The following is a 26024-nucleotide window of genomic DNA, read 5'->3' on the forward strand; positions in this document are numbered from 1 at the left end:
AACCTGGCTGTTCTGCTTTGCTCCTGAAATGCAAAACAGCTGAGCTGGCAAATAGCAAAAGGTTGGGAGGACATGCAGGACGTGGCTGATGTGGTGTCTGACAGCACTCAACATCAGTTTGGGAAAAAAAGCCTGTGAATTAAGAAGAAGGGGTGATTATAGTGGAATGCTGCAGAATACCAAAGGCCAAGATTACAGACATGAGTCTGGCTCCAGTGCCCCTCCACTCATCCAAGGCCCTGTGCTTTTCCATGCTTATATGGTGGCTGTGGGGATGGGGCAACCCCAGTCTTTGCCATTATAGTTCCAGTGACTCCACTGTGGTTGTGGAGGAGGAAAAGAAGTGGGATTACTAACCATGACATGATCACTAGCTGACGTTTTGTTTCCCTTATGCCCAGGTTACTCTGCTTCTAGAAACTCCATCCTCTAGGCTGAATTCACCTTTGTAATGGCTTTTCTGAAATCACTGGAGGCAAACCAGGCTTGAGCCTGACCCTCTAATGATTTCTGTTTTAGTCATGGAAAGTTTTGCACACACAGTTGTATTTTCCTTTCCTTCATACCCCCAGTAATTGGTTTCTGCCTCTTATTCACACCTGCAATCAGACTGGAGCCCAGTCAGCCACAAAGGCTGTCATTCACACCTGGCACTTCTGCTTGGTTTTAATGAGGAGTTCTCATATGCCACAAGCTCAGCACAAAATCTGGATTTTGAAAATGTACCTCATTTACTAACAGGAGACAACACCTTTCTCCTGGCCACAGCTTCTCAAAGAATGAGCACTGTTACTGGTTGAGTTCGGATGCAGAGATGGATCTGAGTCTGTGCTAGTCCAGCTCAGTTTGGCTAACTGAGGAGAAAAAGAAGTAATGGCTCAAGCATAGTTTAAAATCAATGACAAGACATTACAACTGATACTTTTTATTGATCCAAAATTACTGCTAATGTAATGAGTCCACATTTTTTAAAAGTGCTGATTTAATACTGTAGAGAACTGGACTGAGCCCCAAACCAGAGTGTTTCAAACAGGAGCTCAAACCCCTGGTGTCCTAAGGAGGATGATGACAGCTCATTTTGAAGGTCAGTTCTCAAGAATGTCTCTGCTGAGTGCTGAGCTGTTGGACTTAAATGAATCAAAATGCAAAGCCCACTAGAGCAGTGAGAATCCCTCCATCAGCCATCGTCCTTTCATGTCTGTCCAGCATTGGGCTCTCATTTTTTGGCTGGCAGCAGAGAAAAAACAACTCAGCTTCTGTCCTTTGTTAACTTCAAGTCAAAACTGAAAGTTTTTTAAACCTTCCCCAAAGTCAGCCTGGAAATGTAATTGTTTTATTATGAAATGTGCTTTCATAGATGCCAACTGAAAGAGGTTAGGAGGAGGTAGAACTAAAGCACACCCTGGTGTGATGTTGTGGCTTCCCATAATCTGTGTCTCTGGTTGCAAAGCCACAGTTCTCTTTCCCTTCCCTTCCCCTGGCACGAACAGGGCACGACTGTGAGCATCAGTCCATGCTGTGTGTGTGGCTGGGGTCCTGCTGTCCTCATGTTCATGTCACCAACACATACACTCTCCACTGAACTGAGGCTCATTTACCATCCTCTCGAGTGACATCCAAACACCACTTCTCCAAACACTCCACGTCCCTCTGCATGACTTTTCTGGTTGAATGAGAACATGATCTTGGATTAGCTGGCAACATATATCCCTATATATGTCTGTATTTATTTGGGACTTTCTCCTACCAGCTCCTGCAGACCCCAACAGCATTCTCCTCTGCAGGGATTGTACTTGCATGTGATTCCAGGTGTTGTTTCCAAGGAGAGAATTGCATGGCAGAAGGAAAAATTTCAATTAATTGTTTGTGTTGTCTCATGTCATCTATGTTAAAACGAAGAAGTTACATCAAGTGTTGGGTTTTTTTCCTGAGTAGTGAGTACTTGGGAACAAAACCCACCCAGATCTTAGTTGTTTTCTTTAGTTGTGGATTTCTTTGAGATTTTTTAATGTGTTGCACCTTGTGCTGTCAGGCTGGAAATTCTTTGCTCATATCCCTTACAGAGTTCAACTCTTTCTTTTTTACCTTTTGTGATTCCTGCAAACATTTTCAGCACATTTATTGTGGGAATGGGAAAAAGTCCCCAGGGAAAAGGCCCTGCTTTACTCAGTGAAAGGCAACTGGTTTTATGCTGTGATCGGTGATGGGAGCAACACAGCAGAGGATGAGGCACAAAGAGGTTGCTTTGAATTCTGAATATTTCTGTGTTGATGATGCTTTTTTATAAAATGTATTTTTAAAAAAGACCAGGTAATTCAAAGTATTAGTACTACTGAAACTCAATGAATTCAAGAAATATTCTTTTGTAAAATCAACAAAAAATAAAGGAAAAAAATCCAATTGGCCTATTTATGATCAAGTGACAAAATTTCAATCTGGTTTCTAATCCAATAAACACAGAATGAGAATTGCTTTTAAACCTTTGGCCCATTATGTACAGTAATTTTGGTAGCATTAGTGGCTAAGGCTTACATCCAGAAAGGTATTTAGGCACGTGTTTGCTCCCAGATTCCAGTGTGGATTTGTACCTCTGACCTTAATTTCAGCTCTGCTGAAGGTCTGATGGTCCCATGGCTTTCAGACTGCCCCTGCAGGTGGGCACCCACACTGGGAATTCAGTCTCCAGCACTTATCTGAATTAATAATTCATCATTAATTGGATTAATTCTGCCTTTCCTTGGTCATGAGCATATTTTCTCTCAAATGTATCTCTCAATCTGCAGCTGCTGCTGAGCCCATGGCCACAGCTCACCCTGCCCTGCAGCACAGGGGATGCTACTCTGCAAACTGCTGCCTAAGCACCTTTCTCTCCCTGTAAATGTTTGTTGTCTGGCAATGTGAAGTGACTTTGTAAAAATAGCACCTTCTTACTCGACAAATCTGCTCCCTGAGTGTCCTCGGGTCACGTCTTCTTCCTTTACTGGCCAGAGAGTGTGTCTGCTCCTGTCAGCAGAGAACAGCCGGCGGCTGGGAAGAGGGAGCTGCGTTTTGCTTTCCTTCAAAAACCAGCAGCCAAATTCTGATTGAAGAGCCCAGTGCCAGTTTTGAAGGCAAAGGAGGACTGTTTGGCTCTGAGTTTTAAGGTGGTGTTACTGAAAGACACACACACACACACACACAAAAGCAGGTTTTTGGTTGGTGAGCTGGAAATCGGATGTGGAAATCGAAGTTCCTCAAGTGTTCTTCCTGCAAATTCAGGCAGAGCGTTTGCAGCAAAATGATAAGTGGTTGCTGTGATGGTACAGAGTGTTGGGAATTAAATCCCTGTTTTCACTCAGTTTGGATATACCTGTATATAAAATATTGGCTCTGTGTGCAGGTACGACGCACTGGTTATCCAACTTCTGTCAGTGTAGCTTAATCATTAATTATTGCTATTGAGAAAATATTAAATGATCCGAAACTATTTGCAGTTTGTTTTCCCCAATGCTGTCTCTATAAAGTCTGCCCTTTTGTAATGATTCACACAGTCTCTTTGTTCTGCAATTTTCAAGTGAAAATTTGTCATTTTTGTTTGAGTGAAAGGTTTTAATTACAAATTTCAGAATTTGGAAACTAATTAGAGCTGGGTGGCCAGCAGACAGTTTCCCAGTGAGTTCATCTCCGTTTCTGCAGAGAGCTTTTTGTCAAACCATAAATCCAAGGATTCTAGCCGGAAAAAAAGCAATAAAATTCTGTATTCTGAAGTTATAAAGTTTTGCTTTGCATGTTTATGACACCCGTAGCAAACCTTCAGGGAGATTGCAGCTTTTAGATTGAATTTTTATAGGATATGAAGGAGTTGCACATTTAGTGTTTGTATTTAAGTGTTTGAATATATGACTGGATAAAGAGGAACTCTTAGGAAGATATGAAAGGGGCAGATCATGTTTTGAGAGGGTAGGAAATGCAGGAGTTGAAGAAAGGGAAAGGACAGGTCTGAGCACCAGAAGCGAAGCTTTTCCATGGAAGTTAAAATTTATAAGATAATGGGGGATATTTTTTTTATTGGTATTTTCTTACTAGACATAGTGCTTTGGAAGGCAGTTGTGAAAGAAAAGCTTCCTACCTCGTGATCGGAGCCGATCAGTGATTTAAGGAATCATAACCTCATTGTTGATGTCATTCTGTCCCGCCAGCCCTGGCATCCCACAAGGGGCTTCTGTTTAAGTCCTCATTATTTTCTCTCTCTTAAGAATCATTCCCATTTCACTCATGATGACGGAAACATCTCTACAAAACTTTCTCTTCAAAAAATACATATATTGGAAAAAAAAGCAAAAAAAAAAAAGCCAACAGCAAAACTACATGTCACTGCTGCTTGGAAGTGCTCTTGGTTTCTAATGGCTGGTGGGGAAGGACTGCGTGGTTTCCAGAATGACTCCTCCTGCTGTCTCCTTTTTGTCTTTGTTTCAACGTGTTTCTCTGAACAGTCAGAAGGTCAGTTTGAAAGATCGTGTCTTCTCCAGTCCCCGCGGTGCTGGCACCAAAGGGAAAGGCTCTCCACAGGCTCAGGGCATCAGGAGGTCCCCCAGCGCTGACCAGAGCATCGAGGACAGCCCGAGCAAAGTGCCCAAGAGCTGGAGCTTCGGAGACCGCAGCCGAGCCCGGCAAGCTTTCCGCATCAAGGGAGCGGCGTCGCGGCAGAACTCAGAAGGTGAGGGTTTGAGGCACTGTGAGAGACCTCACATTCCCAGCTGGCCCTGACATCCTCTCCCTCCCCAGCTAAGGAGGTGCCAGCCAAAGCGCTTACGTGGATCTCCTTCCCCTCCCAGTCCTTTAGCTTGGAGGAGCCTGAGCATCCTGATCTAGTTGAAGATGTCCCTGCTATTGCAGGTGTGTTGGACTAGATGGCCTTTGAAGGTCCCTTCCAATTTAAACCATTCAGTGATGATTACAAGAGGCAACAAAACCCCTTCTGACACCTATGATAATGTATATATTTCCATATATAGGAAAAGGAAAAGGAGGAAGAGCCAGCCTTTAGGACAAAGGGAAACATCCTCAAGTTGTGCCAAGGGAGGCTTAGGTTGGATATTAGGAAAAATTTCTTCACTGAAAGGATGGTCCAACCCTGACACAGGCTGCCCAGGGCAGTGGTGGAGTCACCAACCCTGGATGGATTTAAAAGACATGCACATGTGGCATTTGGGGACATGGTTTAGTGGTTGATCTTGGTTGGGGGTGGGGTAATGTTTGGGCTCGAGACTCTTAGAGGGCTTTTCCAACCCAAATGTTACTGTGATTCTCTGATCAAGAGATGGATGAAAGCTGCAGTTGGCATTGCTGAATGTCACCTGGACACATCTCAGGAAATGCTCTCGTTTGGATGCCCAGCGAAGGCATCTCTGGTGCTTGCCCTGGGGTTGCTGTTTGTGATGTGACTCGTCTTGCCTTGTGCGACACCAGCACGGGAAACGGTAACGTGCTGTGTTTATTCCTCCCTCTCCCAAACCCAGAAGCAAGCCTCCCTGGAGAAGACATCCCCGATGAGAACAAAAGCTGCAACTGCGAGTTTGTGACAGAAGATTTGACACCAGGGCTGAAAGTCAGCATCAGGGCAGTGTGGTAAGAGAGGGAGGGGAGGGAAGCGGTCTGGGGAAGTAAATAATAGGGAAAAACAAGAAATGTAAAGCCCAAGGAGTGGTGACAAATGCTGACATGTCTGTGCTGCAGGCTGTTTTTCCCCTGGGTGGCCTGCCCTGCTTTACAGAAAATTTTGCCAGAAAGGGCAATTTTTGCTTAGGGAAGGAAAAAATGGAGAAACAGGAAAATCTCCCGCAGGGATGCGTCCAAATGATCGTTCTCACCAGCTCTGAGATTTAGCGCTGACATTTATAAAAGTGATGCAGACAGCACATGCACAGATGACAGTCCAAGGGGCATCAGGGACCCCCCGTTGCAGACAGGGCTTCAGCCACCAGCCCCCGCAATCCCCTTCCCCTCTCCTCTTGCTGCATCCTCTCCCAAACCCGCAGGGTTGGGATTTATTCCATTTTCCTTCCAAAGCAGCTCCCTGCAGTGTTTTTTATCTGCCATTAAGCAGGTCAGGCTTCAGCCCAGGGACCATATTTTGATTTTCCTCTCCATCTCCTGCAGCATTATGAGATTCCTCGTCTCCAAACGCAAGTTTAAGGAGAGCCTTCGGCCCTACGACGTGATGGATGTCATCGAGCAGTATTCAGCTGGTCATCTGGACATGCTCTCCCGGATTAAAAACCTTCAGGCCAGGCAAGAGACCCCTCTCTTTGCTTCATTTTTCACTAGTTTTTGTTCACTGTAGAGGTATTGCCATGAGAGAGATGCTTTCCTTTGCAGCTACAGCTTATTCTTTTCCTTTCTAAGAGAAATCCTCGAGGAAAACGTTCGGTGTTTGTGGCTGGAACCCACAGGGATGAGCAGGACAGGGACTGCAAAAAGGGGGTGTTATGCCACTACCTTACTGCCCACCACAGGAATACAAAAATCATGGTTTATCCTCCTATTTTACTTCAGGAGCTTTTGGCATTGTAGCATATCCCATAGGTAAGGTTTGTACCTATCTCCATGGTCCGGGATGCAAAGGTTTTGTGCCCCAGTGTGAAGGCAAATGTGGGTCCTTTGGTAGCTTTCTGGAGTGGTATAAGAAAAAATTTGATGCCCTGGTTGTGGCCACAGACAGAGAGAGCAGTGAGAAGGCAGCAGCTTCTTCCCACTATTGGGATGCTAAGCTGTTTTTGGAGGGATCCCTCCTCAGATGGCACAGTCTGCCAAAAATCTGGGCAGATGGGGATTTCTCATCCAAGCCCACCAATGTAGGTGGGGTTTAGCTGAGCTGCATTTTAACTTCTGCGCTCAGATTTTAGGGGGAGACATGTTAATTTTAATAGCAGAAGAAATGTGAAAAGGGCACAGATAGAACTGAGAAGGTTCTATTTTTTTCATCTTTCTCCTGGGAAAAAAAAAAAAAGCAACAAACCAGATAAATTCGATCCCCTGAACAGAGGATCTGAGCTAAACCTTTTTGTCTGGCCACTCCTCCCTCAGCCCTGGTGGCCCACACTTAAAAGGAGACCCCAAACCCCCATCACCCACAGCTGTGTCAGCTCAGCAGAAGTTCTGCTGATCTTGAAGGACAACCAGAACAGTGAAAGGGCTTGGCCATAGGCAACCTCCTGTCAAAATAATACACCATTTACTTTTACATTTGGAGAATGAAATTATTTCTCTTGATGGCTGTGGCTGCCCAGCTTCATCTGGAATCCATTGAGCAAGTTTTCCTTTAATTTCAAACTCATCTAGGTCCCTGGTAGAGTCAGAAAATGTGCAAAAAAAATGCATTTGGGTATGCAAGCAGCTAATATGAACCCCAGGAATGAAGCAGGAAAATTGTCTGGGGAAAAAGAGGAATCTCTCTTCTGCCATGAATCTCTCAGAGACCATTTTAACTCTGCTATTTTTGATATTCAAGGCACAGAGGTAACTTTCTCAGCCTTGCTGCACACTGTGCATTTCCCAGAAGGTGCATTTTCCCTCGTGATGGAGACTAAAATATCCTGGAGAATTTCCTCTCTCTGAGCCTCTCACTCCCGTTCAGTACGGATTCACTGATTATAGATCCAAGATGTGTAGTTGAATATGGAGGGAGGAGAGGAGGAGGAGGAGGGGATTGATATTTCAAAGCTTTAATAACCTGAAGCAAGAGATCTCCAAGCTGCCTCTGCAGTGGGTACCCAAGCACTGGGGTTGTCACCTCTGCTGGCTCCAGGGCAGGACACCTGAATTTTCAACCCAAGCTGATGTGGCAGATTGCCTCACTGCCCACCCAGGTCTCCCATTGCCAAGCTTTCAAGGTGGTGTGCTGCAAAGCCAGAGTAGTTTGTTTGGCTGCTTTCTCCTGGGAAGTTGGGGTAAGGAATTGCAGGTTTCAAAGACCAAACTGAGTTCTCCTCTTAGATATACCCGTGGGGCTGTGAGGATGAGGTTCTGAGACGGGATGAGGTTAGGGCTGCCACCCATCCCATCACAGGGAAGTCAGGAGGACCAGGAGCTGCTTTGAAAGTGTGAAGTGCTCGGATTTGGGATCCAAGGCTCCCAGGCAGCTTCACCAGTTCCCACTGAGTGGGGAGATCAGTGATGGTGATGGGAGCAGATCCCCTTGGGGCCACCCTTTGGAGTCCTCATCATCATAACCAGCTGGGATCCAAGAGGTCCCATGTCTGGTCACCTGCCCAGTACATCTGGCAGGGCACCCTGTAGACAAGGTGTGTGCCTGGGGTGGCCATGGCCAGTGTTGGGCCGTGACCAGAGCTGGTTCATGACCAACCAGCACAAGGGCCGTGCACCCCTACAGTGGATCTCAGAGAGGTTTGTCACAGGGCACCTTGGAGAACAGATATTTAAATTCCCTTTTCCTTCATCAGTCAAAGAGCTGTGTTCTCCCTGCCAGCTCAGCTCGGCAGGGCTGGCTGTGACCTCCCGTAGCCAGAGCTTTGGTGGATTAAAGCTGCGTTCAAGCATATTTCTGGGGTGTTTACATGCACTTTCCTCTTTAATCATGAAAGCCTCTGTCACTGTGTGTGCAATGTGCTCTTTTCAGTGTTGTGTTCACATTGTCTCGTGTTTCATCCTGACACCTCGCCAGCCATGGATGTCTCCCATTCATTGAGCTGTACAATCCCACAGCGCACCTCGCCGACTCCCAACAGCTCGTGCTTTCCTGAGCTAGCTGAGGATGTGTTCTCTAGCCCTGCAACTGAAAGGAGAATGAATAATATGTTGTTTCATATCCAGCCACCTCAATGGGATATTGCCACACATGTGCAAATATATTCCAGAGGGTAAAGCATGTTGCCTGTTGTATCTGGGGCGGGGGGAACTCCTAATGATGTGGCGGTGGTGCCTAAATCTCCAAATCTTACCCTGAGGTGGGTAAGACACCAACAACCAGGTGGTAGGAGAGAGCCTTCTGTTTCCAGCAGAATATATTTTCAAATTCTCTATCTTTCTCTCTCTCTCTGTCTTTCTGTTTTTCAGTTGTTTCTTTCTGTGACTTTTCTGACCAACTTTTCTCTACGTGTTGCTTCATTATGCATTTTGCTGGTGTCTTTTCTCTTATTTACTTTGCCAGGATAGATATGATTGTGGGTCCCCCACCCCCTTCAACTCCCCGGCATAAGAAGTATCCAACCAAAGGACCCATGTATTCTTCCAAAGAGTCTCCCCAATACTCGCCTAGGTTAGGACTCACCAAAATGCCGCTTTCTCTGGGTTTTTTTTCATTTGCTTAAGGTCAAACCCCTTTCATGCCAGTTATATGACGGCATCTGTCACTTAGCAGAGCAGCCTGTGAAAGCACAACACAGAGGGCTTGCTACTCTGGGTGGGCTCTGATTTGCTTTCAGTGATGAGCTTTCACACCAGGCAAGCCAAAGGAAAACAAAAAAGGGACATTTGTGCACTCATCAATAACCATCAGTTCCTTCAGAGAGTGTGTTTTCTATTTTCAATCTTCTTCTAGGTGTTAGAAGGCTAAATTATATCTTTTTGACATCTCATATTTTGTCAGGCTATCCTCAGGTGTGAAAGGTGGAATATTTACCCACAAAGTAAGAATGAAGTGTTTTGTAGCTGATGAACACAGTGATCTCTGTTTCTTGCTGATGCCACTCTACTGACCATGGAGGAAAAAATTATGTTAAAATATTACAACCATAGGACTTACATTGAAAATATAAATAAATCCCGATTTTCCAAGGAAAAAGAGCAGGAGTCAAACCCAGCCCTCAGTGAAATGTTTCTCATTAAGTTTTCTCCTTAAATAAAACCACACCTGAATCTCAAGCCATGAGGAACATATTCTCACCTAAATTCCCATTTTAGGGCATTCTGAGTTCTGGGCAGCAAGGCCATGACTGGGCTGTATTTTCACCTTACATTGATACCACTGAAGCACAAGGGAGGTACAAATATTTGCCAGAAAGTAATTTTCCATGCAGAAACAGTAGGTGATTCTTAAATGCAGCAAGCTTAGCCTCAAATATTTTTTTTTCTAAATATATTTACCTCCCTAAGCGCTAATATGTGACAAATCTCTTGATTTTTATTTAAGCTGCTCTGAGTAATCTTTGCTAGAGAAATGTGAGTAAAAGGAATATTGAAAGCTTACCTTTACCCACTCAGCTAGCTCAAACATTTAAAAAAGAGAATTTTCCAGAAGCCCCAAGCTTTATGCTTGAAAAAAAAAGATGATCTCAGAAAAGCATTTTTTCCCATTTTTCCTCCCTGCCAAATGATGAGGCCTCAAACTAGCATCTGAAAATGAAATAACCTTCTTATCTGCAGAAACATTTAGATTTTAAAATAAAAATTCATATTCAAGTGGATTTTGTTGTATTTAACCTGTAAGATTATATGTGCAACAAGCCTTACTAGGGGCAAGATTTTCATGTGAAAGCTTGTGCCTTGCACAGAGAAGAGTTGATTGCTGGATATGAGGGGAGGAGGCCTCAGACTGGGATATTTATTTTATTGAATCCAAGTCTGTTGCTGTGTCAGCTTCATGTTAATGACTTTCTCTCCCCCCATTTTTACAGTTTCTAAGACTGATTAAAAATCTGTTTGCACATGCCCACTATGCTCCTGGGACATTTAGACTTTTATTTTAATAATTGCTCCCTTTTCCAATGAATTTTTTTTTTCATTCCTCCTTTAATCAAGCTGTGGCTGCAGAAAACAGCAGAGTCCAGAAGGCTGCTGAAATCTCTGCTCCCACCCATTAAAAGGCGTATGCTGTGCTTAATTTTCGGCAGCTGCGTCCTCCCACAGACACCAGTGGGACTTTGTGAGGTGCTTAGGGTGCCTGATGGATGGGAACCAGAGCTCTCAGCAAGCCCAAATCCAAAAGCTCTGGGTCAAGCTCTGCTGCTGCCATGACCTTCATCCCCTCAGCACCACATGGGTCTGTGCCATGGGGACTCATGCTGGGATGCCCTCATGGATGGCACCGGCCTCTCCTTTTTTAGCCCTGTTTTAGACAAATTCTGCCCAGAGAAACAAGACAAAGTGATGTCCCAAGAGCTGTCTCAACCCTGTGGATTGTTCTAGTGACAAGGGCTCAGTTCAGCCACAAGATTTCTGCAAGTACATCCCAGCAAAGGCACCTGGATCCTGGTAGATATCCACGGTTGTGGTTTGGCTGACGGTGGTTGCTCCGTGCTGTACACACAGACAATTTGGATAAAATTCCCTTGATCAGCTGGTTTAACTTAGAGTAGGTGCAATCTCAGCTGTAATTTTTTAGACAACACTTATTGATCAAAATTTGTTTAGAGCAAACTTTGTTGCCAAATGAAAGGGTAAGTAGCCAGTCCTGTGACATGGATGAAGGGGGTTTGGCTTCAATGCCTGGATTGTTTACAAAAATTTATAAGAGATAAAGTTAAAAAAAAAGAAAAGACCTGAATAGATATTCCCAAACACTTCATTTTTATCTCATTTGAGCCGTTTGACCTTTTTGATGTCTGCTTCTGGCCCGAGGGTGACATATTACACCTCTTTGCATGCACTGTTAGCATGAAGCATAATGAAGCATGAGAAAACCTGCACTGTGGCTGATGCAAGACTTTACATTTTTTTTGTATCATTAGAAAGACGGGAAGATAGCAAAGTTCACTTTAAAGAGCAATCCCCTTGTCTCTCTCCCTCCCAAACTAAGACCCAGCAGAGCCTACCAAGAACAGCAGATGGCACAGTTTGTCACGCATCCTTAGAAATCTCTGAATCCTCTTCTGCTAGGAAAGGAGAAACATGGGGCTGACTCTGCCAGAGCTTCAGCTGAGTTATTCCCTCTCCACGTGTGTATTTGGCAGTGTATGTCACAGTGTTGAGAGGACAGAAGGCTCCCCACATGGTTTTTTGTGGAAGTGGAATGGCCATCTCAGAAGATTCTTGGCCCTTTGTCACACAGTAAGAACATAAACTCTCCCCCTCTGCTTGCAAAAGTGGAAAACCATCTCTCTTCTTCATCTTTCGAGCTTCATGGCCCAATTTGGAAAAAAAATCAAAATCTTACAATGACTAAAAGGACCTCCTGCTCTTGGCAGTCCTCAGCTAGGTACAGGTGGGTTGAGAGCTCATAGGGAATTTCTTCTTTTCTCTTACATCAGATAAGGCACAAATGAAATCTCTGCTATTTGCTGAGGGTTGGAGCATTCTGTGGTCCAGCTTCAGCCATGGGAAGAAAAGGGGTGGGAGACCTTGAGCCTGGTTTCTCCCATCAAGAGAGAAGGACTTGGTTCACCTTCTTCTCCCCTCTCTGCGCTGAAGTCAGTGTCCAAAAGCTGCCCCTCACATCATCCTCGGTGCTGACCTGTCCCCAAGGCCAGATCTGTCCCTCTGGTTCCTCAGAGCTGTGGAAGATGACCAGGAGACAGGGCTGTGTTCAAGTATAGACACAAAGGGAATGAATCAAGCAGGAATTCTGGGCTCTGGTGTCAATAGTTATGAGAAAATGCTTCTCAGTGCATTATGAATGAGCTCTGTGAATGACTTCAGTCCTGCCCCTAAATCACAGCAGGTCTAGAGGCAAGCTGTGTCCAGCCTGAAGGGGATGGACAAGTCAATGATCATTCTATCTGTGAAGTGCCAGCTGGCCCCTGAAATGGGCTGTGTGAGGTTTCTTTACCAGATAGCTCTTCTCTCTAGACATGGAAGAGAGCAGAAGTTCTGCCTCACTTTCTGCAAGATTAGATAATTAGGGTTGCACAAGACTATCTCTGTTATTACAATGCAACATTCATTTTCCCTCTCTGTGTTACAGTCTGTCCTGCCTCCCTGCTCTACTCAGCAACTGTTGAGGGACATCTCATTTCCTTTAGTGGACATATATCAGTGTCAGTGCCGTGCTGGATGGGACAGGAGGACAGAGCACCCCGTTTGTTCTTGGCCTTCTGCAGCATCCAGTGGCATTTAGACTTTGGGCCTCTTTAAACTCATGTTCATTGTTTTACAAGTCTACTTGCTTGTGCATACAGGAGAGGAGTTCGTACAGTGGCTGTACCACGCCTTGACTTGTGATTCCAAACCAAGGTAGCCCGAGGTATCCAATTTAACAGCTCTTTGCTTACATGGTAACGACATTGTCATAGGATTTCTTGTGCTGTATGTCATGTCAGTAATTGCATCCCTTGTGGGGAGTTCCTGTATCTGTTAATAATTTCCTTCTCCCATTACAAGAGAGAAATAAGGCATGCGTATTCCTCACACTTGTAATTACAGCACTTGGTGCTCCTTGTACTCCTGTGCTTATATTGCTAAGCAAAGGATCAAACATGGCTTTTTAAGCAGAACAGTATTCTGTCGCATCCCTGCCCAAAGGAAGTGTCTTCTGGGATCAAAGCTAAACTCTGAAATAATTGTTGGCTTATATTTTCTGTCTTTGGTGTGATGTGCTCATCCACTTCATCTCTTTGAGCCAGAGCTGGGGCTGTAAACTGCTGTTGCTCTGATATAAGCTAAGGGAGCCACGCTGGTCCATACCCACTGATACCTGTCCCTTAATGTCAAACAGCCAACATTACGTATGAAGTCCCTGTCAAATGTAAAGAAAACAGATGGCTCTTGTGTTGGAAATAGCCTCACGTCTCATTCCTTTCCTTGGTTTTTGTTTGTTCATTTTCCCCTGTCTGTCTGTGTTCAGCTCCTTCCTTTTCCTCCTCCTGGTGCATGGACCCATGGCCCACATGGCAGAACTGCGTAAGAAGCATTTTGAGTTTTCGCTCAAGATACCTCAACTTGGTTTCAGTCAGATTAATTAACCCTTTTTTTCCCCTGCCACCCTTACTTTTGGTGCATTATGCAAGAGTAAAGTTTGCCTGGCATAGAATTAGGCTGTAAACCAGCCTGCCACTAGGAAGCTATTCCAAAATTGAGTGGCTCCCATGACTTTTGAGGGATCAAAAAGCTACTGTGTTTACTTCTCAAGAAAATTTATATTGCCTCAAATAAAACTGAGTTCCAGCTTCCAGACTGGCTCTTCCCTCCCTTCTTATGGAGCTGTATATCATCCCAGGTGTATCTATACTGGGAATGAGGAGGTGCAAATGTGACGTGTGTAAAGAAGTTAACACCTGTACCTTTAGCTGCTGATTTGGCAGGAGTATCCTCTGCTGTTCCCAGCTCGGAGCTCTGCTGATAGAAAACATCTGATACAGGTGTGAACTGCAGTATCATTGAGATGAAAACAATCTGGTGGTGTTTGGTGAGTTATGGCCTTGATGTAATTCCACTAAAACAGCACCTCTTTGTCTGGATCTTAGGACAAGCGGCTGGTTTTCACAGACATGAGAATTACACACGTGCATCTGCATTGAGGAGAGGAAACTGCTGCAGAGACTGAAAAAAATCCCATTGGTACATATTAGATAGAAAACTTGATCTCCCCCCAAAATATTAATTTCTCAGCACAAATAAGGAGTTAATTGATTTGGAAGAAAGCCAGTTAAAGAAATTCTTTGCAGTGGGTAAATTTACTGTGCATAATGTGCCAGGTTTTTATCTGTATGAACAGAAATGGATAATTTCAAACTCTGCTAATACTGCTCTGAATTTTGCATCTGAATTAACACTTCAGTGCCACTGCGTGTCTGTGAGTAATTTGGAGTGCTAGTTGGGAGAGAGGCTGTTGCTTTGTCCCACGGAGGCGCGACAAGCGGAGCCCTCCTCGCCTGCTGCCTCCAACTGACTCCAGGTCCTTTTCCGGGGGTGGGGGGATTTTCTGATCCCGGTAGAGTTGACCAGATCGTTGGGAGAGGATCCTCCATGACTGACAAGGATCGGACCAAAGGGCCAGCGGAGGGGGAGCTGCCTGAAGACCCCAGCATGATGGGCAGGCTTGGAAAAGTTGAAAAGCAGGTATATTGGGTCAGGAGGGGATTCTTGTCAGAGGGTGTTGCATGCATTGTGCTGATTTTCTCGTGCCTTTTTTCCTGAGTGGGACATTACCATTTCGTAATAAAAAAAAAAAAGAGCCAAGAATATTTGGAGAAAGAAGGAAGGTGGATGTTATGAAAGGTCACTAAATGTCTTAGAAGCCTAAATGCCACTTTCAAACAGGCATTTCGGAGTCTGTGATGTATAGTCTTTCTCTTTTGGTGAGTTTGTCAAAAGTCTACATTATTTCTGAAAACAACACATTGGTTTCTTTGCCACCACACTAGACACATTTCAAATGAGTCCCTGAGCCTGGCTGCTGTAGCTGATGGCCTTGCTGAAGATTTAAAATCTTCCTGGAGGATAAGGCTTAGAAATCCCCATGGCCATTTGAGCCCAGACAAGTGCCAAGTGCAGGAAGGAGCTGGAAGGATGCAGGTGTGCTTCAGCTTTTCTGTAATTTGGTGCCTGCCACAAAGATTATAGGAGCATGAGGAAAACCCTGTAACAAGGGAAACCCTGTAACACGGTGGAGAATTAAACCTGGAGAACAGGACAAGTAAATATTTACTAAGGGTTTGAGGTGGTGTGGGTCAGCGTAGGTAGAGGTCATCTATGAAGCCCAGCCCCACACTTGCTCCTTGATGGAAGCTGCTTGTACTCAGGATGTTAATGTGCTTCAGCCTGCATGTGGCACTGGAACTGTGGTGTTTTGCAGGTCCAGTCAATGGAGAAGAAGCTGGACTTCCTGGTGAACATTTACATGCAGCGGATGGGCATCCCACCGACAGAGACAGAGGCTTATTTTGGGTCCAAAGAACCAGACCCAGCACCTCCCTACCACAGCCCCGAAGACAGCAGGGAGCACATTGACAAGAACGGCTGCATCATCAAGATCATCAGGTCCACCAGCTCCATGGGTCAGAAGAACTTCTCCGCCCCACCAGCCCCAACCAACGCATGCCCGCCCTCCACGTCGTGCCAGCGGCAAAGCCACGGCTCCTCTCCCGTCGGAGACCCCGGCTCGCTGGTCCGAATCCCACCTCCGCCCTCCCACGAGCGCTCCTTGTACAGCGGTGGGCACAGGGCGAGCGCAGAGTACCTGAGGAACGAAGACATTACAACCAAACACCACGAGAGTGCCATGAGAGACAGCGACACGTCCATCTCCATCCCCTCGGTAGACCACGAGGAACTGGAGCGCTCTTTCAGCGGCTTTAGCATCTCCCAGTCCAAAGAGAATTTGGACATCCTTAACAACGGTTGCTATGCAGCCGTGGCCAAAATCAGACCCTACATTGCAGAAGGGGAGTCAGACACCGATTCTGACCTCTGCACGCCCTGTGGTCCCCCTCCCAGGTCGGCCACGGGCGAGGGACCCTTCAGTGACATGGGCTGGTCAGCGCCCCGGCAGTGAAGCCTTCCTGCAGCCGCCGAGCCACGTCCAAGCGCTGGCAGCTGCCCGCTCCAGCTGTCCACGTGTTGAACTTCTCAAGGAGATTGACAGCTAAGGTTTTCCTCCTTCTAGGACATCCTTAGCTGGCAGATACTTTCTTGCAGCTTACTCTTGGGGGGGAAGAACGAGCAGGTCCGAGCCTGCGTTTGTGGAAGAGGTCACGGTGGTGGGCGAACTGGAGCCGTGAAGTCCAGATTTCTTTCATACTCTCTTTCTAAGATCATTAGGTGAAATTATTTCATGGCGCAGGGTAGGCAATTTGCATTTCTTGGGAGAATCTTCAGAAGCCCAGGGCAGGAGCAAATCACCCAGCCAGGGCTTTTGTAGATCACAGTAACTGGTGGCTGGCAAGTGTCAGGTGGGAGCTGCTACGTCATGGCACCGGTGATTACACCTTCAGGTGTTTTGGTATTTGGAATGAACGCATTGTTTCCGGCTTAGATTTCAGGTCACGTGTAATTACAGGGGGTTGTTACTCTGTGGTTCCTCGTTAGCCATCAGGAAGGTGGCATAATTCCAATATAATACATGGAAATGTGGCATAGAGGCACATTTCCTCCTGGAGGAGAGGGATGGTGGCTGGGATATTTGCATGAGCAGAAGGCATGGCCTCAGAGTGGGACAGGTTAGGATACCACTCTGGACCAGAACAGTTTGGTTATCCCATCTTAGGAAACTGAAAAACTCAGAACTATGATCTTGAGTGCAAGAGGAGGGACAATCCAGGGGGCAGAGAAAAGAGACAGAAGGAGAACAAGACACTGCAGGGCTGGAATTTTCTGTTTTAAGCCATGTATTATATTTAATTATCTCTCCTCCTGCTGATAAGGGACCTGGGGGTGCTTTGAAAGCAAAGAGAAACCAAAGGCAACCCCTCTGGAAGGCTGCCATGGTGTGAAGCTGTTCTCATGGCCAGCAGTGCCATTGTGGAGGCACAGCCACCAGGCCAAAGGGAGAGGGTGGATGTGCAGGATTCTGTGGTCCCCGTGTTGCTGCGAGCTGCTGAGCTCCATCCTTTGGAAGCCCTGTTGGTCAGAATGGGCACTTTTCTTACAGTTTGCATCGTGCCTGAACACTTTTGCACACACTTATGCCTGTGAAAATCTTCCCTTTCTTCTTCCATCCTGCCAAGAAACTCACACCCATGTTCTCGGGACATCCTTTGGTTTGTTTGGATCCCTCAAGCTGAGCTAAGAGGTTTTCTTCATGGTTTGTTTCTTCATGGTCTTTCAGAAGCCTCTTAGCCATGCTTGCCTGCGAGTTGTGCCAATCCAAGTCTGCCCTGTTTCATTGTTGTTCAAGTACTTCCTTTTGGAAGGATCGTTGTGTCATTAGCAGGAACCTCAGCGGCGCGTTCAGCTGCGGGAAGGCGAGGGGAAAAGTGATGCTCAAAGTCTCTTTTGGGACCAAAACCAAGTCACAAAGTGATCCTTCACACGGATAGGTTGGTGGTGTTTTTTGGAAGGGGGTGGATCAGGAGAGGTCGTGTTTGGGATCTGTCTCCAGGGCTGGGACACCACGGCTGGCATTGTGCCTCTGAACCCTGCTGTGCTTTCACAGCCCAAACCCCACCCGTGTTTCCTGCTGGGGCTGTGGCTGTGATTTCAAACCCTGTCTCGCCACATTTCCCCTGTGTCATATCAGGAACCCGATAAGGATATTTAGGTGACAGTTTCATTTCTGTGTGGCCTTTGAGAGGTTGAACATTGACTCACTTTGGGTTGAAGGGAGATTCACAGCCTCTTTCTCTCCACCTGTTTGCTTGACCAGACAGAGTAAGGAGGAGAGACCCAGGATGATTTTGGCTTTAGGGAAGGTGTGGGTGCAGTCTGACAGTTTGCAGACAGGAAATAAAACCATTCTTTTGCTAGTGCCCAGGACCAACTCTCACAGGTCCTCACATGAACTGAGGAAGGGGAATAAAGGCTCTGCACAATTTTTCCTGCCATTTTTCACCATTCAGGAGGGGAAAACATTTTTCTTAGGGGGACCCTGGGCTTCCAGCCATGCTACTTCCTTTCTTTCCCATTTGAGCCATATTTTGGCTAACTTCTGCAATTTTTCTCTCTCTGTTTGTGCTTCAAAACTCCTTTTGGCTCCAGATTCCTTTGTGCAGAGTGAAAGCAGTGATGCCCTTGACTTTCACACAGAGACAACTTTAAATGCCAAATGGCTGTAAATTGCATAGATTTGCTTGTGGCATGTTCAAAAATGAGATGCCTTCTGGTAGAACAAGAAGTGTCAGCGGGTCCTAAATCAGACTTGGTGGCCTGTGTTTTCTATTGCCCACAAGAATAGAAATTGCATTAGGTGAGGCAAAAATCAACATTGCTCCATCCAGCTGCTACTGCAAATTTTGCCCAAGTCAGAGATAACAGATTTATTATCTTATTTGTTTGCAATTACCTTTCAAGGCCTGCTGGAAATTTGTCACAGAAGGGTATGATACAAAGACAAGAATGCCAGAGGAGGATGATGTCATGCAGTCCTGTTGCAGCACAGGTACACGACTGGCCTTTAATCACAGAATCACAAAATCATAGATTCATAGAGCCATAGCATGGTTTGGGTTGGAAGGGACTTTAAAGCTCATCTTCAGGGACTGCATAGGAAGAATTGAGTTTACCCTCCTCAGCTTACTACACTGGAGTCTATAAAACAGATCTTTTAATGTGTATCTTTAAAAGTTGTTGGATTTGTCCCATAATCACTGATTGCAGAAAACTGGGTTTATACATATGCAGCACAGATCATATCTGGTTGCTACATATTTCATATAGAATTTTTTTTGGACAGTGTAAGATTTATTCCACCTATTTCTGTGGCTTCATATCAAAGAAATTCTGACACACCTCCAAAAAGCTTTTGGGTGGGTTTTGGTTTTTTTTCAGAATCTGGGTCTAGATCTGGAGAGAAATACTGCAGTTGGCCCCTCCTGTGGGATGGAGCAATGTCTAGGACTGGGACCTGAACCCACAGTCAGTTTTTGGGTGCCTCAGGTCCAAGTGTGAGTTCAGGTGGTCTGAGGAGTTCATGTCTCTGAACAGGAGATGTGTCTGGTGATGTTGCATGGTGGCCTTTCATGATGTGACCCCGAACATAGGAAAAGAGCACTAGCCATAAGTCAGATTTCCCAATATTTGGGAAGGGACTTTAATGTTACTCCAGTGCAGATTTTGTATGTGAATTTCCTTGTTGACTCATTTTCTTAATAATACTTTTTGAAGCTAATATTATCAAGGAGCTCATCAAAACCAAACCTCTTGTCCAGCTCAGAAAGCCATGATATTTCTTTAGGCAGACTATGTGGTAGATCAGATTTTCTAAAAATGTGTTTTATTTCAAATGCTACCTAATAGATCCAGATAAATTCTGCAGGGTCATTACTATTTGCAGATAAATAGATATATTTTTACATTTTTAATTGATTTTTAAAATTTTAAATTATGTGACTTTTTAGAACAAGTTTGTATTATCTACCTGAGAAGCCAGAGCATCACCTCAGATACAAATGCTCCCCTTCCAGAAAGTTACCCAAGAGAAAAGAAGAACACTTTCACTCATACTTTTCCCTAGAGGGAGTTACTGGAAACCTCATTTCCCTGATATCCTCAGACTACTTCAGTCACAGCAACAGTATTGCTAAAACTAAAATGTCAAGTATTAAAAGAGAAACTGAAATTCCTAAGGAATTTACCCAAACATTATCCCATATGAAGACCCTTTACAGTGAGTATTTTATTGGGAATGTTAAAAAAGCCCAGGAGCAGGATAAGGATTTCTGTTTCTCCATCATGTGAACCCTCAGGCTGAGAGTGAACCCTGAACCTCCAACCCTTTCTTCCCAGCACAGCCCTCTGACCAGAGCTGTGCTCCTGCCTCTTCTCCCATCCTCTCTCCATCACAGGTCAGCATCTTCTGTTTTCATCAGCATCCTTTTCCTGAACCAGAAACAAGGAAATCAGATACAAAAGCTCCTTCACCTGCAGGTAACATTGAGGCTGCAGAGGGCCGTGGTGGAGGGCTGAGGGCAGCAGCCCCTCCGAGCCCCACGGGGTCACTGTTGCTCAGCGGTGTAAAAGCAAACCTTTGCTTTTAGCACACAAACACCCCGAATTTTCTGCCTCACAGAGCAAAATCTGCTTAGAGCAGGGGTGTGGGTTCATTGTTGGTTTTGGGGTTTTTTTTTAACAATAACAATAGGGTGGGTTTTTAATAATAAGGATAATAATACTGCATAGGAATCTTCTTTAGTATATCTTAGTGTTTGATGCCCCAGTGACACAATACTGCTTGCCTTATATTAGTGTCTAGAGGGAGAGGGATTACACACCTTTTGATACACTGTTAATCACGCTTCTAATTTAGGTAGCAGCGGGGTCCTTTTTAACCTATGAATGTGCTTTCTGGACTATCTCACTGACTGTACTCTCAATTTTGCCTGCTACTGCATGCAGCCTGAGATGAGTAGACAGCAATATGCTCCAGCTGTATCTGCACTCCCAGATTGCTGTAGTACCTGACAAGGTAACGTTGCCAAAAGCATCATTTTGGGGAGAGGCTGTCCCCACAGTGACCCATCTCGTAGGGTGCTGCGGTGCTTCTGTAGGTAACACTGATATACCGAGTGTTTTTCATGCTGCAACCGATCATCACCCCATCCCTCTGATACAGCATGCACAGACTCCACTTCTGCTTGTAACTAAGGGGTAAAAAAACCATGTTTGTACCTGTGGTTCCTTCAGACATGTACACGGGGAGGAAAAAATATGAATTGTGTTGGCTGTGTGTAACAACCTCATTTCCATCTGGATGCCTCTGAAAAAGAGCATCCCAGATAACCCTTTCTGAGGGTCCAGAGGAGCAGGCAGTGCCAAGGATGGAGGACTGGTCTTCATTTCGGAGATGCCATTTGAACCCACGTGTGTGGGACTTGCCATATGTCTGTTTTAATTTCCATAGGATTCTCTCACCTACATCCTGCTTGGGGGTGCATGTGTATTTGTACCTGCAGCACAGCCCGAGGGGTAGGGGGGAATGTCACTCCAGAACTTTGGAAATCCCTCTTGGAAAATTTCATTCACCCTTGTCTACAGCCCTTGGTGGTCTGCAGGGGACCCTGCAGCTGTGCCATAGCCATTCCTCATGGAAGCATCTCTTACTCTCCTCGTGGAGTGGCACTGAGCTACCTTTTTATGTCCATAAATGTTTTGCCACTGTTCTCCCCACTGTGATACCAGACTGTCATGAGGCCTTGAGTGTTTGCCCATCTCACTGGTGTTTGCAGTCCCTTGTATCTCTTGGCACTGCTGCCATGATCTAGTTTGACCCTGGTCCTATATCCTCACCTTCCTTATTCATACTATTTACCAGTGAAGCTGTAATGCCTGCACTGGGACTTGCTGATGGCCTGACATCACTAGATGCACCAGAGAGCCTTCATGTTTTGTTAGCATGACATTTTTGGTTTTTTATTGGCATTCTATTTGCTTCCTCAGTGAGCCACCATGGCCTCGACACATCCCTGGTTTGTTCTGCTGGAGCTTTTCCACCCAGGGATGGAGTCTGTGTTGTCCCCCTGTGCAGCGCCCTCTTAGGGTTTGTCCCCACGGCTCTTGCTGATTGCAGTGAAACAAGGATGAGGGTTCAGTTCAGGTTTTCTTGTCCAGCTGAACATCTCAGAGAAGAGCTCACAGGCTCTACCACTGTAGATGCTTTTGCTTCCTGAAGCAGGAGCTGTTTTCAAGACCCCCATCCCCTTTAGCAACCCATACATGGGGCTGTGCGTGGCAGGCTTGATAATGGGGAGAACTGGAAAGCAGCTGGTCCAAGCTGTGCTATTTCCAAAGATGCCAGTGAACCTGGAAGCATCTTGCCCTCTCCCAATTCCTGTAAATACAGCTGCAGATGAATTTCTCCAGCAGCATCTGTTTGCCTAGTTCTGAGAAACTTGAGCTCGCTGCAAAGCTTTCCAAAACTCAGTGCCAAGCTCAGGCTAGATTTCACCTGCGGCTACACCAATAATTTTAGGGCAGGGCTAACGATTTCAGGTAGAAGCCATGCCAGAATCTCCAGTTTGGGTGGTTCTGACCCCAAAACAAGGCTGAATGTCATGCTGCCAGCAAAGCCTGCCTTGGAATTTCATCTCCATTTGACACTGGTGACTGTGGACCTGGGGACCTGACTCTTCTCCCCTCTCCACACAAGAAAAGGTCAGCACAAGCCTTGCAGGCCACAATGGGAAAATGCCTCCTTACTTTGGTATGCTGTGGGCACTTCCCATTAAATCAGAAGCAGCATTTCCTGGTAATCCCTTAAACTTGACCAACACAGTGGCCATGACTCAGTGTTTTCCATATGCGGTGATGCTCATGAAAATGGTTTGTCAGAGATGTGGATATGGTGGTCTCAGTCCTTTAGCATCTCTGTAAACACCATATTCAGCCTTGCTGAGGACAAGTCATCGAGGCTGGGGGCAGGTCTTTGTCAGTCCTGCCTGGCTGTTCACACTGGTCCAGCATCTTCCCTGGAGCTGAAGTTATTCCATGCTCCTGTCAGCAGGCAGAATGGAGACCTTTCCATGTTGGTTACTCTTCCCTCCCCAGAAAACCCTAAAATTTTAATTTTCTTCACTTTTTCTCAAAAAAATTCACGCACAATGTAGAGTACCTGAGACTTTCAGGAACACTGAGGCAAAACCAGACATAGCTGATAAATGACAGAGATTTTGTTATTTTAAACCAAGAGCAGATGTTAAGCATAGCTGCAGTTGCTGCGTGGTATATCAAATGCTTTAGGAGATTCAATAAATTATTCTTATAAATGTTTCATTCTTTTATCAGTAATTCGTATAGGTGGGTGCCACCACGGTTCTTATACAGCAATGCTCCACACACTAAAACTGTACTCCTGTTTCTCCAATATAGACATTGTATTTATGAAATTTATCTTGCTTGGTGTCACTTTGGCACGTTATCCACGTGTACTGCACACAGATTGCACATTATGTGCCATATGCTGGTAGGTATCTCTACATGTAATCAGCGTATGTGCGTTGAACAGACACCAAAGTGTCACCTGCCTGGTTTGTGATGTGACTCAATGTAACTGGGAAAAGAGGAAAATGAACATCCTGTTAAGAAATTTGCTGCATTTGAATGCTTCTTTAAACAGGTTTTTATCAGGAAGCTAAAATAAGGGATTGCCTTTGTGATGTTAATTTTAAAAATACGGAACAAAACAAACACTCACAGCCCATAAATACTTAACAGCTGCTGCATTCCTATATATTCTTCATTGCTATACATCTGAACTGTAAATTCTGTACAGATTGAATGAAGTTCACAGTTTATCTTTGTCATAACCTGCAAGATAAAAGGACAACACAACTTTGGCTGTAGAAATACGTGCATGTGGTTTGTGTACATGCACCTACGTGTTGCTGTGCGTGCATGTGGATACGAACACGTGCACACGCTTCAAAACAGATAAAGCTGCATCTGAGATGCACAAGGAGGGGGAAAAGTTCAGTTTGGGAGGTGAGAGAGTGGGTAAAACAAAACCAAAAGACTATTTTAATAATGTCTTTCTATCGGAAAGGAAGGTTTGCAATGGGAATTGATGTGTGACTCCTATCCCAAGGAGAAATCTTACTTCTGAAGGCAGCACAGGCCATGCAGCAGAGCAATGCAGTTCTTTAAATGATGATTTCTTTGGCTTCCTTTCAAACAAACAAATACAATACAGTGGCCAGTGCCAACTTCAAGTCCAAAGAGCCCATTCCTAGGATATGTGGTCAAACAGTTGTCCCATGCCATCAGACAGCCAAGGGCAAAGGCTTTAAATGCTGTGACAGGGTGTCCCACAACAGCAGTGCTGGCTGATGGCAGTGCCATGGTCTCCCACAAACCTGGCTACTGCCCAGGCAGAGGAATCCACTGCCTTGTGGGTCTTACCTTTGCCTACATATTTTTAGAAAAGTCCCTAGTTAAGAGGTGTTTAAGAAAAGAGTCATCAAAAGCCCATCTTTGATCTTAGAGTTATGGAAGAAATGACTATGTTATAACCACAAAATCTGATTCTCCAAGCAGATCAGCCTTCAGACTCCAATTGCCCCTATTCAGAGATTTCACCAGCCTCACCAAATAAATCATCCTCTAGGATTTAATTTTGCCCATATTTTCACAGATATAAGACTTACATTGGGTAGAACTTCCCCTTTGGTGTTTAATCTAAATAAACAAAGGCATGAAGAGCTAAATTTTCCATTTAAATACTGCTGGATGCCATTGAAAAAATACCAATCAAATTTTTGCACTGGCCTGAAATTTGTCTCTAGGTCCAAAATTCTCAGCTTTAAGAGCTGAAAAAAAAAAAAAGGAAAAATGTCTTAAATAGGTTTACTAAGCAAGGGGTACATCCAGTGCTGGGGTTTGTTGCCATTTCCCTGAGATACCTTGACATTATCATGGTTTATAACAGCATCTGGCTCATTTGGCCTTAAATGGGCTAAAAATGGTTCATGCATTTGTCCTGACAGTGAGAGCTGAGAGGGGAATTTCACACCAGGACGAGGGGTGGGTGCTGCACACCCTCACCTCCCGCTCCTAAAACTCTGGGGCTCGGCTGAGCGTGGAAGTTTGGTTGTCCTTTAGAAAGCAAAGACAGCTGCTCTGCTTTGCTTCCTTTCGTTTGCTCTGTTGCCTTGGCTTTCTTGCACTTTCGTTTCATCTCCAAAGAATCTCTCATAATGCCTTTGGTACTTATGTACAATTTTAAAACATTTTGTATGTATGGAATGATACACACCTTCTTCTCTTGTAAAATAGCAATCGGGCTTTTCTTTTCTCTCTTTTTTTTTCTTTCCTTTCTTTCCTTTTTTTTTTTTTTTTTTTTTTTTTTGGTGAATGTGTAATTTCCTCTGTACATTTTCAACCATGACTTCGTGCAATGTACATTTTATAGGGTCGGGTGCCGAGGGAATGACCTGTAGTGTCCCAAGGGACTGGCTGAGTGACACGGTCACAGGTGGTTTTACGTAAGCGCCGCGGGAGAGCGACGTAGCCCAGACTTTTTACACTGAAGCACTGAGCGTGATTCAGCGTGTACCTTCACATGGAAGACTGTGGCAGCTGCAAAAACTGTACGTGTGTGATGTGGAGAACAACAGCGACGGTTGCAATCGGAAGGGAAACGGAGGAAAATTAAATAATCACGATCATTAATTTAAGCCTCGAAGCATCAGAATGGAAAATTTGCATTCAGTAAAAATACCAGAGATTTAACCTTCATGAGATGAAATACACATTTATTTTTCTTTGCACTCCTTCTGTTCTCTGTGTTTCTTTATTTCTGGGGGTCTCTTGGTGTTTTGGGGACATATTTAGGCAGCAAGATGGTGACTGAGGGCCTGGCCCTTCCTGGCATTAAACCTTCACACTTCCATTTCTTAAATCTAATGTTAAGCAATATTTTTCTTTCTGATTTATAAAATCAAGCTCAGAAATCTCAAGTGTCCTTAGTTACAAGGACACTGAACCTTCAGAGTCCTTTAGCAATAATGACTTTCTTCGAGGCTGAACATCAGCCACATCCTGACAGATAAAGGATTGGAATTCTT

The 26024-nt window shown here is 45.0% G+C and overlaps 1 protein-coding gene across 17 annotated transcripts in view; it reads left to right on the forward strand.

The window, feature by feature from the left end:
• The window catches only part of KCNQ2 (potassium voltage-gated channel subfamily Q member 2), a 74727-nt gene extending 49000 nt beyond the window's left edge, over positions 1-25727 (forward strand). For 7 of the 17 annotated variants that reach the window (XM_050313631.1, XM_050313637.1, XM_050313633.1 and 4 more), the window contains 6 exons: positions 4473-4696; positions 5499-5607; positions 6139-6270; positions 9149-9256; positions 14808-14931; positions 15668-25727. In XM_050313631.1, coding sequence (XP_050169588.1) covers positions 4473-4696; positions 5499-5607; positions 6139-6270; positions 9149-9256; positions 14808-14931; positions 15668-16366 — 1396 coding nt within the window. In that variant the 3' untranslated portion in view covers positions 16367-25727. Of the gene's footprint in view, positions 1-4472; positions 4697-5498; positions 5608-6138; positions 6271-9054; positions 9292-14807; positions 14932-15667 lie in introns of those variants that run through there. The other 10 variants (XM_050313636.1, XM_050313642.1, XM_050313639.1 and 7 more) reach the window with 5 other exon arrangements.
• The last annotated feature ends 297 nt before the right edge of the window (positions 25728-26024 follow it).

This window comes from Myiozetetes cayanensis, unplaced genomic scaffold, assembly GCF_022539395.1.
Source record: "Myiozetetes cayanensis isolate MyiCay16 unplaced genomic scaffold, myiCay2020 scf19, whole genome shotgun sequence".
NCBI lineage: Eukaryota > Metazoa > Chordata > Aves > Passeriformes > Tyrannidae > Myiozetetes > Myiozetetes cayanensis.